Here is a 16,178-nt window from a genome sequence, read left to right as displayed (position 1 = left end):
GGAAATCAAAGAAGAATTGAAAAAATTTATGGAAACAAATGATAATGAAAACACAACGGTTCAGAATCTGTGGGACACAACAAAGGCAGTCCTGAGAGGAAAATATATAGCGGTACAAGCCTTTCTCAAGAAACAAGAAAGGTCTCAGGTACACAACCTAACCCTACACCTAAAGGAGCTGGAGAAAGAACAAGAAAGAAACCCTAAACCCAGCAGGAGAAGAGAAATCATAAAGATCAGAGCAGAAATCAATGAAATAGAAACCAAAAAAACAATAGAACAAATCAACAAAACTAGGAGCTGGTTCTTTGAAAGAATTAATAAGATTGATAAACCCCTGGCCAGACTTATCAAAAAGAAAAGAGAGAGGACCCAAATAAATAAAATCATGAATGAAAGAGGAGAGATCACAACGAACACCAAAGAAATACAGACAATTATAAGAACATACTATGAGCAACTCTACGCCAACAAATTTGACAATCTGGAAGAAATGGATGCATTCCTAGAGACATATAAACTACCACAACTGAACCAGGAAGAAATAGAAAGCCTGAACAGACCCATAACCAGTAAGGAGATTGAAACAGTCATCAAAAATCTCCAAACAAACAAAAGCCCAGGGCCAGACGGCTTCCCGGGGGAATTCTACCAAACATTTAAAGAAGAACTAATTCCTATTCTCCTGAAACTGTTCCAAAAAATAGCAATAGAAGGAAAACTTCCAAACTCATTTTATGAGGCCAGCATCACCTTGATCCCAAAACCAGACAAGGATCCCAACAAAAAAGAGAACTACAGACCAATATCCTTGATGAACACAGATGCAAAAATTCTCGCCAAAATACTAGCCAATAGGATTCAACAGTACGTTAAAAGGATTATTCACCACGACCAAGTGGGATTTATTCCAGGGCTGCAAGGCTGGTTCAACATCCGCAAATCAATCAATGTGATACAACACATTAATAAAAGAAAGAACAAGAACCATATGATACTCTCCATAGATGCTGAAAAAGCATTTGACAAAGTACAGCATCCCTTCCTGATCAAAACTCTTCAAAGTGTAGGGATAGACGGCACATACCTCAATATTATCAAAGCCATCTATGAAAAACCCACCGCAAATATCATTCTCAATGGAGAAAAACTGAAAGCTTTTCCGCTAAGGTCAGGAACACGGCAGGGATGTCCGTTATCACCACTGCTATTCAACATAGTACTAGAAGTCCTAGCCTCAGCAATCAGACAACAAAAGGAAATTAAAGGCATCCAAATCGGCAAAGAAGAAGTCAAACTATCACTCTTCGCAGATGATATGATACTCTATGTGGAAAACCCAAAAGACTCCACTCCAAAACTGCTAGAACTTGTACAGGAATTCAGTAAAGTGTCAGGATATAAAATCAATGCACAGAAATCAGTTGCATTTCTCTACACCAACAACAAGACAGAAGAAAGAGAAATTAAGGAGTCCATCCCATTTACAATTGCACCCAAAACTATAAGATACCTAGGAATAAACCTAACCAAAGAGGCTAAGAATCTATACTCAGAAAACTATAAAGTACTCATGAGAGAAATTGAGGAAGACACAAAGAAATGGAAAAATGTTCCATGCTCCTGGATTGGAAGAATAAATATTGTGAAAATGTCTATGCTACCTAAAGCAATCTACACATTTAATGCAATTCCTATCAAAGTACCATCCATTTTTTTCAAAGAAATGGAACAAATAATCCTAAAATTTATATGGAACCAGAAAAGACCTCGAATAGCCAAAGCAATATTGAAAAAGAAAGCCAAAGTTGGTGGCATCACAATTCCGGACTTCAAGCTCTATTACAAAGCTGTCATCATCAAGACAGCATGGTACTGGCACAAAAACAGACACATAGATCAATGGAACAGAATAGAGAGCCCAGAAATGGACCCTCAACTCTATGGTCAACTCATCTTCGACAAAGCAGGAAAGAATGTCCAATGGAACAAAGACAGCCTCTTCAATAAATGGTGTTGGGAAAATTGGACAGCCACATGCAGAAAAATGAAATTGGATCATTTCCTTACACCACACACGAAAATAGACTCAAAATGGATGAAGGATCTCAATGTAAGAAAGGAATCCATCAAAATCCTCGAGGAGAACACAGGCAGCAACCTCTTCGACGTCAGCCGCAGCAACATCTTCCTAGGAACATCACCAAAGGCAAGGGAAGCAAGGGCAAAAATGAACTTTTGGGATTTTATCAAGATCAAAAGCTTTTGCACAGCAAAGGAAACAGTGAACAAAACCAAAAGACAACTGACAGAATGGGAGAAGATATTTGCAAATGACATATCAGATAAAGGGCTAGTGTCCAAAATCTATAAAGAACTTAGCAAACTCAACACCCAAAGAACAAAGAATCCAATCAAGAAATGGGCAGAGGACATGAACAGACATTTCTGCAAAGAAGACATCCAGATGGCCAACAGACACATGAAAAAGTGCTCCATATCACTCGGCATCAGGGAAATACAAATCAAAACCACCATGAGATAGCACCTCACACCAGTCAGAATGGCTAAAATTAACAAGTCAGGAAATGACAGATGCTGGCGAGGATGCGGAGAAAGGGGAACCCTCCTACACTGTTGGTGGGAATGCAAGCTGGTGCAACCACTCTGGAAAACAGCATGGAGGTTCCTCAAAATGTTGAAAATAGAACTACCCTATGACCCTGCAATTGCACTGCTGGGTATTTACCCTAAAGATACAAACATAGTGATCCGAAGGGGCACATGCACCCGAATGTTTATAGCAGCAATGTCTACAATAGCCAAACTATGGAAAGAACCTAGATGTCCATCTACAGACGAATGGATAAAGAAGATGTGGTATATATACACAATGGAATACTATGCAGCCATCAAAAGAAATGAAATCTTGCCATTTGTGACGACGTGGATGGAACTAGAGGGTATCATGCTTAGCGAAATAAGTCAATCGGAGAAAGACAACTATCATATGATCTCCCTGATATGAGGGAGAGGAGATGCAACATGGGGGGTCGAGGGGGTAGGAGAAGAGTAAATGAAACAAGATGGGATTGGGAGGGAGACAAACCATAAGTGACTCTTAATCTCACAAAACAAACTGAGGGTTGATGGGGGGAGGGGGTTGGGAGAGGGGGTGGGGTTATGGATATCGGGGAGGGTATGTGCTATGGTGAGTGTTGTGAAGTGTGTAAACCTGGCGATTCGCAGACCTGTACCCCTGGGGATAAAAATATATGTTTATAAAGCTGTAAAAAAAAAAAAAAAGAAAGAAAGGATGAATCCCCAAGTTTTGTAGCAACATGGACGGGACTGGAAGAGATTATGCTGAGTGAAATAAGTCAAGCAGAGAGAGTCAATTATCATATGGTTTCACTGATTTGTGGAGCATAACAAATAGCATGGAGGACAAGGGGAGATGGAGAGGAGAAGGGAGTTGAGGGATATTGGAAGGGGAGGTGAACCATGAGAGACTATGGACTCTGAAAAACGATCTGAGAATTTTGAAGGGGTGGGGGGTGGGAGGTTGGGGGCACCAGGTGGTGGGTATTGTAGAGGGCACGGATTGCATGGAGCACTGGGTGTGGTGCAAAAATAATGAATACTGTTATGCTGAAAAAAATAAAAAAATTAAAAAAAAAAAAAAGAATAAAAATCCGAAGAGAAACTTCCAGTTGAAGATGGATAGCCAAGCCAACATGTTATACTCCCCTTCAACCTGAGCCCCTAAGTTCTCATGGAAATAATCAGAGGTGTATTAAAAAGAGTCAGTATAAACATCTGCTCTGGGAACTAGGAAAAAAAGAAAGATACCTACATGCTACTAACACTAAGGAATTTCTACAAGGTGCAGTGCCGGTATGACCCAGTTAAGAAAAAGCCTAGCCAGGCAAAATGTTGACAGAGAAATACACCTTAAAATGTTTTTTTGGGAGTGCCTGCGTGGCTCAGTCGGTTAAGCAACTGCCTTCGGCTCAGGTCATCCCACGGTCTTGGGATCCAGCCCCGTGTCAGGCTCCCTGCTCAGTGGGGAGTCTGCTTCTCCCTCTCCCTCTTCCTGCTGCTCCCCCCCTTCTTGTGTTCTCTCTGTGTCAAAAAAATAAATAAAATCTTTTTTAAAAATGTGTTCTCACGAAGTAACTTAACCACTAGTAGAACCAAAATCACAGAAAAGGCAAAGAAAACTTGTACTTGAAAGCAGAGAAAAGGAAATAATAGTAAATAAGAATAAGGAAACTTAAGAACAGAAAGCATTAAGTATTACACTGGAACAAACATATATGTTGTGACCAAAAAAATTGAGTAGATTAAGCTTTCCTACTAAGGAACAGACTCTCAGTGAAGGTTTAAAAATAAAAATCCAGGGGCACCTGGGTGGCTTAGGTCCTTAAGTACCTGCCCTTGGCTCAGGTCATGATCCCAGGGTCCTGGGATAGAGCCCCGTGTCGGGCTCTCTGCTCATCAGGGAGTCTCTTATTTCTCTCCTTCTCCCCCCACCCTGTGGCTTGTGTTCTCTCTTGTATCTCTCTCTCCCTCTTAAATAAATAATTCTTTTAATTCTTAAAAAAAAAAGTCCAATGATATGATGTCCTAAGAGACATAACTAAAACAATAGCAGAAATATTAAAAATAGAGCAATTGGGAAAGAGGGGGACCCAATAAATACAAACCCCAAAGAAACGAAGGTGGTTATATTAGCATCAAAGTAGAATTTAAGACCAAAAAAAAAACCAAACAAACAAACAAACAAACCTGGAGGACTAAAGATAACTTTTGTATTGAAAAAGATACATAAAATTCACTCTTAATATCTAATGTTTAAACATACTGATGTGCTGAAGAGTATAGCACCAAAATACATAAAGTAAAAACTTAGAAATAAAAGGATAAATTGACAAGAACAAGAGTGCAGATGTGAAAACAATGTACCGCTTATCCTTGACAAACCTCATCAGGCGGTAAGAAATTAGAAAAACTGCATAATGCTAATGACACAAATTTTTTCACAAAAATTATTTCTTTTAAATGGTTATAGAACACTTACAAAAAAGCGATCTTATACTGTGGGGGGAAAAATCAGCCAATTCTCCAAAGTAGAAATCATGATCTGATCATAATGCAATACAACTAGATAATAATGTTTTAAGTATAAAAAAAGTTACTGGAAAATCTGAGAGAAAAAAAAAAAAAAACCCTAGAGTTTAGGAAGGCACAAAACCACAATTAGAGACTCCTCCTAAAATAATGACTACCCATCAAAATTTATGGGATACGGTCAAAGTTATACTTGGGGGAAAATGTCTCTTAAGGTTTTTGTTTCCAAACAAGAAATAATGAAACTAATTCAATTCACGAAATCAGCAAAAGAGCAACACTGGCCCAAGGTAAGAGAGAGAAAAGGATGAATAAAGATAAAAGCAGAAATGTATGTTAGATAATAAAGAATAAAATTGATACCCCTACAGGTTGAATGCTAAAAAGACCAATAAAACAGGCAAACTTGTGACAAGACTAATTGAGTAAAAAGAAACAAAACACAAACAAGTGGGAGCAAACGCCAGACAGAAGTGTGCTCCCAGATCCCAGAGAGGTGGGGAAACTGTATGACTCTAGCCTGAGACCCTTGACCATCTCCATAAAACAGATGATTTCCTGGACAAACATACATGTAGAAACTGATTCATGAGTAAGAAGAAAACCAGAAGAGACTAATAACCATGCAAAAACATGAAAACAATTCACAAGGACCCAGGAGTCCCCACCAAACACACACTTGCTGTCCGCCCCCTCCACTCTCGGAAGGAGCTCCATTCCACAACCTTCAAGGAACTCATGCATATCCCACTCCTTCCTGCTATCTGGGCTGCCCTCTGGGGTCATCTCCCCACCCAGGGTCCTCCAAGCTGGGAGTTCCTCTGGCTGCAGGGACCCCAAGAGGCACAGCCCTCTTTCCCCTCTGCCAAGCCTGTAGGCTCTTGGCTACTGAAATGAAAGGAAATGAGCAGACTGGGAAGATCCCAGAAAGGAAGAACCCAAGCAGGGACCTAGTGAAGCCACAAACCCCGGGGCCCTCCTCCTCACACACGCTGGCTGGCCAGAGTGGGCTGCGCTGGGGCCAGAAACACATCCAGGGCCTTCCCTTCCAGGACCGCCTCCCCACCCTTCCAGGCCAGACCAGTCCCCCCACTCCAGTGGGTGTTCTGGATTTCACTCTCACAGTGAGCAAACCAAGCATCAGAAAGCAGAGGTCTGACCACGTCCGTGAGGACCTTAGAGCAAGAAAAGTTGGAACAGCTCCAGGACACAGAACCAAAGGAAGCCTCCAGCTGTCCACACCCGAGCGAAGCACCCCATTAGCCTTTCCACCTTTCAGCTTCATTCAGTGTCCATCAAAAGTCTACACAGGGGCCCCACGGTTGGTGTCGCCTGAGCTCAGCACCCAGTGGTGAGGATTTGCTCCCTTGCGACCTCATCCAGCCTCTCCAGCCCCAGTTCCCCCATTTTATCTCGAGCTCTGATGCCCTTGAACGCTCAGCTCACATATTCACATCCATGCCCGCTGCCCCCATGAGCAGGTAGTCCCCGTGAGGACAGTGGCTGTGTTGTGCTTGCTGCCACATCCCCTGCACCCAGGCCAGCGTCTAGAACATAAGGGGTGCTCGTGACTTAGTTGCACAGTGAACAAGTGAAGAGGACTGCAGTCCCTGTCCCCCCGCCAAGTGTCACTGAAGACCTACCATGTGCCAAACCCTCTGATTGTCCAGGAGGGATGGATAAGCCCAGCCTTGTCCAGGAGGAGCTATTAGTCAGAGGGGCCCCAGGTGCCCCTACCTCCGTAGCAAGCTTGGCAGCCTCACCTCTGCACTGCCCTGAGAGGGCAGCGAGCGGGAGAGGAGATAGCTGGTGCTGTCCTATAAATGCTGTTTGTGACCCTGCTCCAGAAGCTGATGAGCTAAGGGCACAGAGCATCTTAAACAAAACCTCGAGAGTTAAAGCACTTGCCAGGGAATGGCTCATTACTGTTCTGCTCATTAGCACCCCAAGCTCCCCGGGGCTTGGCTGGGAAGCCACTAACCCTTTGGCTCCCTGGGGAACCCAAAGCCTGGCTGGCAGAACCAGGACACCATTGGCCACAGAGCACAGCCGTGCACCAGGTCAAGAAAAGCTGGAGAGCAAGAACTCTGGGGCCTGACCTCTGTCCCAGACAAGTTTGGCCGTCTGTGCAGGCAGGAGCCTCCCTGCCTGTCTCCCTCCTCGAAGGGAACTCTCTCTTCCTTAGGAGACAGCCCAGCAGGACAGGAAAGCCCTCTCCAGAGTTTTCTCTTCCAATGACCAGGCTGGGGTTTGAGAGAGTGGGAACTTTGCCCCAAACTCCTTTTTGAGGGAGTAGGTAGAGGGGCAGAGGGAGAGGGAGAATCACAAGCAGGCTCCGCACTCAGTACTGAGTCCAATGCAGGGCTCAATCTCACGACGCCGAGATCCTGACCTGAGCTGAAATCAAGACTCAGACCTTAACCAACTGTGCCTCCCGGGTGCCCCTACCCCCAAACTCTTGATTCTACACTGCCAGTCAAGTCCATGTAAATGCAAGGCAAATTCCAACAAAGTATTGATGGTTTTCAAGTACAGGATGTAAGCCATGATCACTATTGGCCTTCAACACGTATCTGCTGGGTCCAGGGGGAGGAAAAAGATCTCCATGCGTGCAAAGAATCCACACCAATAGATACATACACATACACACAAATCCATACAAAATCTGTCTTAATAGAAAGACTTGGTTTTCTCTATAACACTTTGTGTCTTCTATCTCATCTTCCCAAGTACACTACCCATCAGTCCCACCTACTGGGCACTTCTAAGCTGGAGAAAGGAATTTGGAAATGTAAAGAAAGCAGAGGAACTAGGGCGCCTGGGTGGCTCAGTGGGTTACGCCTCTACCTTCAGTTCAGGTCATGATCTCAGGGTCCTGGGATTGAGCCCCGAGTAGGGCTCTCTCCTCAGCGGGGAGCCTGCTTCCCTCTCTCTCTCTGCCTGCCTCTCTGCCTACTTGTGATCTCTCTCTCTCTCTCTCTCTGTGTCAAATAAATAAATAAATAAATAAATAAATAAATAAATAAATCTATCTTAAAAAAAAGAAAGCAGAGGAACTGAGGGCAGAGCCCATAGGAACAGAGGGTTTTGTTGGCAAGTGGGCTTGGCTTGGGGCCCCGCTGTCGGCTGTGGGGAGGAGGGCAGACAGTACCTGGTTCTCAGGTTCTCTGGCTGGGGCGGGCCATCAAACACCGACAGGACATCAAAGTCCTCTTCCAGGGCAAAGGACTGGAACACGAGCTGGATCCTGTGCTGGTCCTCTGCGGTGATGGTCCACGTGCAGTTGGCGTAATTGGGGTAGCCATACGGGAACCCTGGGCTCTCAACTGTCCCGTTGGGACCTTGCAGTTGGAACGTGCAGTTTTGACCTGGGAGAGAGAAAGGGAGGAGGTCAGTGTGGCCAGAAGAATTCCTAGAAGCTTCCAGAGAAATGGGAATAATGTCCACCTGCTTTCCCACAGGCTTCCTTGGCTGTCCCAGGCTGGGCACAGAGGGAGAGAAGGATGGGTGACAGAGGGAGTCTAGGTTTGCTTGTGTCATGCACTGTGCGGAAGACAAAATGTGCATCATTGGACGAGCCTCAGAACAAGTGTGCAGTAAGAAAGTGAGGCTCAAAGAATTGGAACTAAAAGTCACCAGACGGGGCAGAACACAGGCTTCCTGTCTAGAACGTCATATGCCAGAATGATGATTTGCAACCATCTCCATTTCCAGGCTCTCCTGACTCTGCAGGCCCCTCCTCCAAGCTTCCTGTCTCTCCTCCCATCTGGCAGAGAAAACAAAGCCACAAGGGGGAATCCCTTGGTCCCGTGCCCCCCTTCCCATTTCTGCACCTGTCCAATCTTCCCCAAGTTGTCCTCCTTCTCCCAACAAAGGAACCACCCCTGCTCCATCATCCCATCTGCCCTTGGAATCAAATCCCCCCTCCCCACCAAGAACCCGACCCCTGTCTCTCTCCTGCATACACTACACATATCCAATCATTTCCTCTCCACTGGAGCCTTCCCATTCTTCTCATTCACTCCATAACCAAGAAAATAATAACCAAAGCACTCCCTCAAGTCTTGTCTCTCTCTTCCCTTTCACTGCCAAATTTCTAGAAAACACAATCTGGCCATACTTTCTGTCTCCATTTCCTTACTTCCCACTCACTCTCTAGACCTGTCACTTCTGCCTTCGGGCCCTACTGATTCACCCAAGCAGGTGTGCTACAGTCACTGATGGGTCGAGTGGCTATTTTTCAGTCTTCCCTTTAACAGACCTCTGTCTCTGCTGCCTCTAAAACTATTGCTCACACACACCCTCCTTCTGGAAACACTCCTGTCAGGCCAGAGCATTTCGGACTTCACCATGCATGCACACTGTCTGGGTGGCTGGTGGAAATGTGAACTCTGACATTCCGATGGACAGCATCCTGCTGGGGCCAAAGGCTGTTCCTCTTCACTGGATCCCTAGTGATGCAATGATACTGATTCTTGGGGACCACACTTAGAGCAGTGTGGTCTAAAGCTCTCTCCTATACCACTGCTTTTTCCTTCTTTACACCCTCTGTTCTTCCTCTGGCCCCTTTCCAGGTTCCGTGTTGGGGCCTCTCTTCCTCTCTGTCTAGACTGGAGGACTTCCCCATTTGCCCACTGACAACCCACAACTTCACAGTGCAGGCTGTACTTCCCTCTGAGCTCCAGCCCCAACATCTCCTTTGGGATGCTCAGGCTTGTGATGTCCCCCTCCCTCCCTCTCCTCTGACATCTTGCTCTCCATCACAACTTCCCAAGCAATCTACCATCCTGTCTCTACCTCCACTCCCCACCTCCCTGTCCACACCAGTCTCTCTCTTGGACTGCCATAACAACCTCCTAACTGGTCAACCACATTTACTCTGGTCCTTGCCAACACTGCAGCCAGGGGTGTCTTTTTAAAACAGAAATCTGATCAGATTACTCCCCTCCCCACAACCTACATCAAACCTTCCATGACTCTTCATTGCTGTTCAGTAAGGAAGGAAATCACTTGTAAGCCTGGGAGGGTCTCTGCATGGTCTTGCCCTTACTGTCCTCTCAAACCCAGTGTCTGCTAGTGTTCCAGTCAAACGCCACCCTCTCAAATTTTGTACAAGCCACACTATCTTCCTTGCACGACCACAGGACCTTTGCATATGTTTTTCTCTTTTCCTAGAAAACTCTTCCCTACCTTCTGGGCATATCTATCTTTCAGATCTCAGTCTAGTGTCTCTCCCTGACTAGCTCAACACCCCTATTACATGTTCTCATGACACCATAATCTCTCCTTGATAGCATTTATCATAGAAGCAAATTTCTATGTTTCCATGTCATTATTTCATAAGGATCTTCTTCTTGTCACACTGTAAGCTCCATGAGAAGAGAGACCATATGCGAGTTTTCCTATCTCTGAATCCACACCCCAAACTCAGTATCAGGCACATGGCAAATTTCTAATAATTTCTAATAAATTTCTAATAATTAACATATGGCTTGTATTTAGTGAGTGTTTTAGACACTCTTCCAAGAACTTTGTGTAGACTGAGTTGTTTAAACCTCACCAACAGCCCTTCAAGATGGAGACTATCAATATCATCTCCACTTACAGATAAAAAACTAAGGCAAAGAGAAATTAAGGAATGGAACCCAAACCACACTGCTACACACAAAAGGGATTCACACAAGAGCAGCCATGTCACACACACCCCTCCTTAACTCTGATGCTGACAAATGGACTCAACACTATTTTTAAAGCCCATTTAGGGATTAACTGACAAAGGACAGTTAATCTCTGAAATGACTTTACTATTGAGAAGTCTCTTAACACAAAGTATCCCATTAAAGGAGAAAAAAAGTTAAAGTCTTCTGAATAAATGCTAAATGCGCATTTAATAAAATTAGACGGGTAACCCTGATTAAAATGAGCTTTTGCAATTAGGGAAAAGATTTCCTTACCATGATACAGCATCCATTTTAAAACAATAACCAACATCATAGTTATAGTGAAACACCTGATTAAGATCAGGAATGAGATAGAAATGTTACTGTCACCTGTGAGGGTTCATGACTTATTGGAAGAGCTAACTCATGTAACACACACATATAAACACCCACCAAAAAAAAAAAAAAAAAGATTTGTCAATGATATTTTAATATACCCAAAACCCAAAGAAATCAATTATAAAGCTGTTAGTACTGATAACAAAAAAAACCTCTGTAAAGTAGCCAAATGCAAAATAAGTTTACAAAATCAATACCATTTCCATATGCCAGTAATAGTTAAAAATATAAAGAAAAAAGTTCTTCTTTATGATAACTACAAAATGCATGCAAGACATAGAAATGAGTTCAGTAAAAAATGAGTAGGCACTGTATGAAAATGCCTTTTAGAGAGCAATTTTTAAAAACTGAATAATTGAAGAGACGTAATGTCATCTTGAGCCAGAAAGACGAACTACTGAAAGGTTAATTTAGAATATTAACCTTTTGAAAAGTTAATTTGTAAGCTAAATGCAATTCTGATCAAAAGCCCAATGACCTGTTTTAAATTTGGTAAAATGATACCTAAGTTTAAGTGGAAAAATAGATGGTCACAGACAATGCATATTTTTTGAAAAGGTAGTAAATGCAGTATCCTCCTTCTGCAAGATACTAACCAGAATCACCAAATGATGCTGATGAAAACAGCGGAATGGTGGTCTAGGAGCAGACAGGCAGAACATGAAACAGTATTGTGGGAACAATCTTAACACACATAAAAACTGAAATACGTACAAGGCAACATTAAAATAATCAATGAGAAAAGATATAAACATTTCTGCATAGTCACCAAATTAACTGGGAAAAGAACTGCTACCTCCTCAAATCATACCATCTACTAAAATAAATTCCAGATGGAGAAAAGAGTTAGATGTTAAAACAAAATCAAGCCAAAAAAATGATTAGAAAAAATATATAGGCAAATAATTATCTGGAAAATACTACAAGCCTGATAGTTTTGTGCAAGAAGTATGTATATGTCAAAAATAGAAACAGGGGGCGCCTGGGTGGCTCAGTGGGTTAAAGCCTCTGCCTTCAGCTCGGGTCATGATCCCAGGGTCCTGGGATCGAGCCCCACATCGGGCTCTCTGCTCAGCGGGGAGCCCGCTTCCTCCTCTCTCTCTCTCTGCCTGCCTCACTGCCTACCTGTGATCTCTATCTGTCAAATTAAAAAAAAAAAAAATCTTAAAAAAAAATAGAAACAGAAGAGAAAAGGATACAAAAATGTTAGGCACAAAAGTAATTGCCTTAATATACAAAGAACCTTGGCAAATCAATAGAAAACAACAAGCACTATAACTGAAAAATCAGACAGGGTCTTAAACAACTTAGTTTACAAAAGAAGACATAAGTGGCCCAGAAAACAGAAAAATATTTAGTCACAATAATAATGTAATAAATCTTCAAAGGAGCCCCATAATTCACTTCCCTAAACTTCCCCTCATTGACACAGGCACCAGATCTACTCGTTTCTAAAATCTGCCTGTTGATGTCACTGTATTATGTCATTCATTCATTCATTTGTTCATTCATTCATTCCCCTAGGTTAGACCTGGTGATGGGCCATGGGGCCCAGATCTTAGACTGGACATAAGCAAACACTCCATTGTGGGCACCCAGGGACACACAGAGTGCATCTGAAGTACAGAGCCCACAGGGGCCACACCGTAAAGGCCACTATCATCCATATACTAGACAACCAATGATACCAACATTTACCACCATCCCCAGCATCCAGGGCTGCTGCCTTGGCTCAGAAAGGCACAGATCTGCTATTTCTGATTCAGAATCAGACTTCTACTTCTACTTCTACTTCTAAATGGACTTCTACAGAGAAAGAAGTGAAGGGGCTCCCAACAGAGCCCCTGGGAACACTTTCCATGTATGGGGACAAGAAAGGTGATGGAATAGGGGGCAGAGAGGCAGGAAGAATGGCTGGAGGAGAACCAGAGGGCATTTCCATGCAGGAGAACTTGACTCAATCTGTTGAGCACCACAGACAGGCTAAGATGAGGGTCTGGGGTGAGGTCACTCGGTTTGATGTCTCAATGGTCCCTCTGGAAGTAGAATGTTGAGAGTGGGAAATTTATCCTGGATCCTGCTGCATCCCCAATGCAAAGAATTCAATAAGTATGTGCTGAATGGATACATGAATTTCAGCAAAGGCAGGTGGCAGGAGGCAAGGCGGACAGAGGCCCAATCACAGTTAAGTAAAGGCAAGATGGACTGGTGGAAGGCAGTATATTTTAAATAATAATTTATACATTTTGCTCATTGGATTTGGAAAATACAGGAAAGGATATAAAAGAGGAAACATTATAACTGTACTTTCCTTCCAGAGACAACTGCTATTTATATTTTCATTTTTTTCTCTATTTTTCCAGATGCATTTCACACTGTGCAACTAATACTGTATATACAATTGTGTGTGCTCCTTCTTCAGTAAATTATTCTTGTCTTAAATTACAAAGGCAAGGTGCTTTTCTGATATACATAGATATGCATATATATAAAACAAAGACATATTAAAAAAAAACTGATCTCCTATCTCTCTCCCTCCCATCCAATCCAAAGTGACCAGGCAGCTATGTGTCCCTCGCCAACCTTCTCCACTCTCATGCAAGAAATGGACACATTCTGCGAGAATTTTTATTATTTTGTTTAAAAATGAGATCCTACATTAGCTCATTTCTCTGCAATGTGCTTTCTCACTTAACAGTACGTCAGGGACACCTTTTAGGTCAGGAGATACATATCTAACTTATTTTTTATATAAAGGTGTAATATTCCACAGCATGGGTGTATCTCAATGTATTCAACCACTCCCCTGCTCATGGCCACACAGATCATTTCTCTGTTTTCTTTTGCAACAATTCAGTAAACATTATAACACAAGCTTCTCCCCCAAGATATTGAATCTGTTATAAAAAGCCTTTTAAATGGATGCACAACATTCCGGTCTGTGGTTAAACTAAAATTTACTCAGACATTCTCCCACTGTCAGACATTTAAATTGTTTCTGGATTTTTTTTTTTTTTTTCTGTTTTAAATAAGACCTGGATACTTTGTAAGCTCTGGTGACAGAATGAATGCTCGTCAGTGCAGTGGAAAATGTTCTTCCATGGCCAGACTCCCAGAACAAATGTTCACTTAACACTGTAACCATATACAGCTTTGGGTTCAAGGTTGGGGGTGATGGTCTTGTCCATAGGAGGCTGGCTGACCTCTGTGGCAGGCACTGTTGGAGATAGATAGTGCTAGAAGCCTGACTCATTGGGAAGTCTCCCTGAAATCAAATGTTTGTTAGTGAGTTGAGGAATTATAACCCAGAGAGAAGCCACTCCAGATTGAAAGGCTAATAGAGAGGGAATCCATGCCAAAGGGGCTAAATGTCCTTTCATGCCTATAAGAATCTGAATTTCTTCCAAGAAAAGGGTTACCTGTTCTTCATTCTTTTTTTTTTAATTGTTATTATTCTTTAATTCCAGTAGAATTAACATACAGTTCAGTTGTTTCAGGTATGTGCTCCGGTGATTCAACAATTCTATATGTTACTCAGTGCTCATCATGGCAAGTGTCCTCCTTAATCCCCTTCACCTATTTCCTCCATCCCACCATTTTGTTCTCTGCCTTTAAGAATCTCTTTTTGTTTGTCCCCTTTTTTGTTGGTTTTATTTCTTAAATACCACATAAGTGAAATCACATGGCATTTTTCTTTCTCTGAATGACTTATCTCACTTAGCATCATAGACTCAAGTTCCATCCAGGTTGTTGCAAATGGCAAGCTGTCATCCTTTTTCATGGCTGAGTAATAGTTCATGCTTATATCCACCACATCTCTTTTATCCATTCATCTACCCATGGACACTTGGGCTGCTTCCATGTCTCAGCTATTGTAAGTAACACTGCAGTGAACACAGGGGTACTTGTATCTTTTTAAATGAGTTTTTTTTGTATTCTTTTTTCCTCGCTTCTAATGACCAGTATACTGTCCTGTAGACGGGAATGCTGCTATGCACTTTGATCCCAGGGCAACTTGCATATCTTTCTCTGTTCGCAGGATGGGCTACTTTCATTTACCCATAACTCTCTCTAGTCAGTGCAGCTACCAGACATGGCCAAGACCCACTTCAGGCTCAAGAACAATCCTGGAGAATTAAATGCTTTGGGGTGTTGTTCATGCATTTTGGGGGGGGGATGATTTCCCAATGATAGACTTCCAAAAGTGCAACATACTGAGTCAAAGGGTATGAGCCTTTGTGATGCTCTGGCTCTGGATCTTCCAAATACTTTCTGAAAAACATACCCCAATTCCATTCTCAACAGCCATGCCTATGAATGTCTATCTCAAGCCATCTTCACTCACATTGTGTGTTCTCTTATTGAAAAGTTTTTTCCTACTTAACAGGTACCCCCCCCCAAAAAAAGCTATCTTGTTTTATTTAACATCTCTTTATAACTTGGATTCAAGAATTTTTCAACTTTCCCTAATAATTTTAAATCCTCCCTTTGGGAACTATCTGATGAAATCTTTGGCTAAATTTTCCACTGTAGTGTTTATTTTTCCTTCTTGACTTACATATTGTCGTCCTTTAGGCCTCACAGGTACTACAAGCACATTTGTCACTGTTTTGGCCTTTTAATTTTATGATGTTTGACATACACAGGTTCCTAAATTTTATGTACTTAAGTCTTCCAGAGGTTTCTACAATTTTCCTCTTTCCTTACCAACTTGTAATAACTCTTCATAGAATCCGATTTTACTCTTTTGTCATATTTGTTGCAAATATCGTTGTCTACATGGCTGTGCGCTTTTTGCATTGTTTTGATTTTTCTTGTAGACTAAAATGTTCAGTTTTGTAAGCAGTGACATCGACTTGTCTCTTTCTTGGTCATACTTTTAGAAAGACCACTCTACTGAAGATGGGCTGGCTTCTCATCTTCCTCAGCATAAAAGCTCAAGTCCTGGCCCTTCATAGCCCTCCCACAATGGACACCCCTCTGCTT

General features: G+C 42.5%; 1 protein-coding gene across 1 annotated transcript in view; it reads right to left on the bottom strand.

The window, feature by feature from the left end:
- Window positions 1-16,178, bottom strand: part of CSMD2 (CUB and Sushi multiple domains 2) — a 619,562-nt gene that overhangs the window by 551,187 nt on the left and 52,197 nt on the right. The window contains exon 2 of the mRNA XM_047727770.1: window positions 8,285-8,501. Coding sequence (XP_047583726.1) covers window positions 8,285-8,501 — 217 coding nt within the window. The remainder of the gene's footprint in view (window positions 1-8,284; window positions 8,502-16,178) is intronic.

Source organism: Lutra lutra, chromosome 4 (assembly GCF_902655055.1).
Source record: "Lutra lutra chromosome 4, mLutLut1.2, whole genome shotgun sequence".
NCBI lineage: Eukaryota > Metazoa > Chordata > Mammalia > Carnivora > Mustelidae > Lutra > Lutra lutra.
This window is presented reverse-complemented; position numbering and strand designations above follow the sequence as displayed.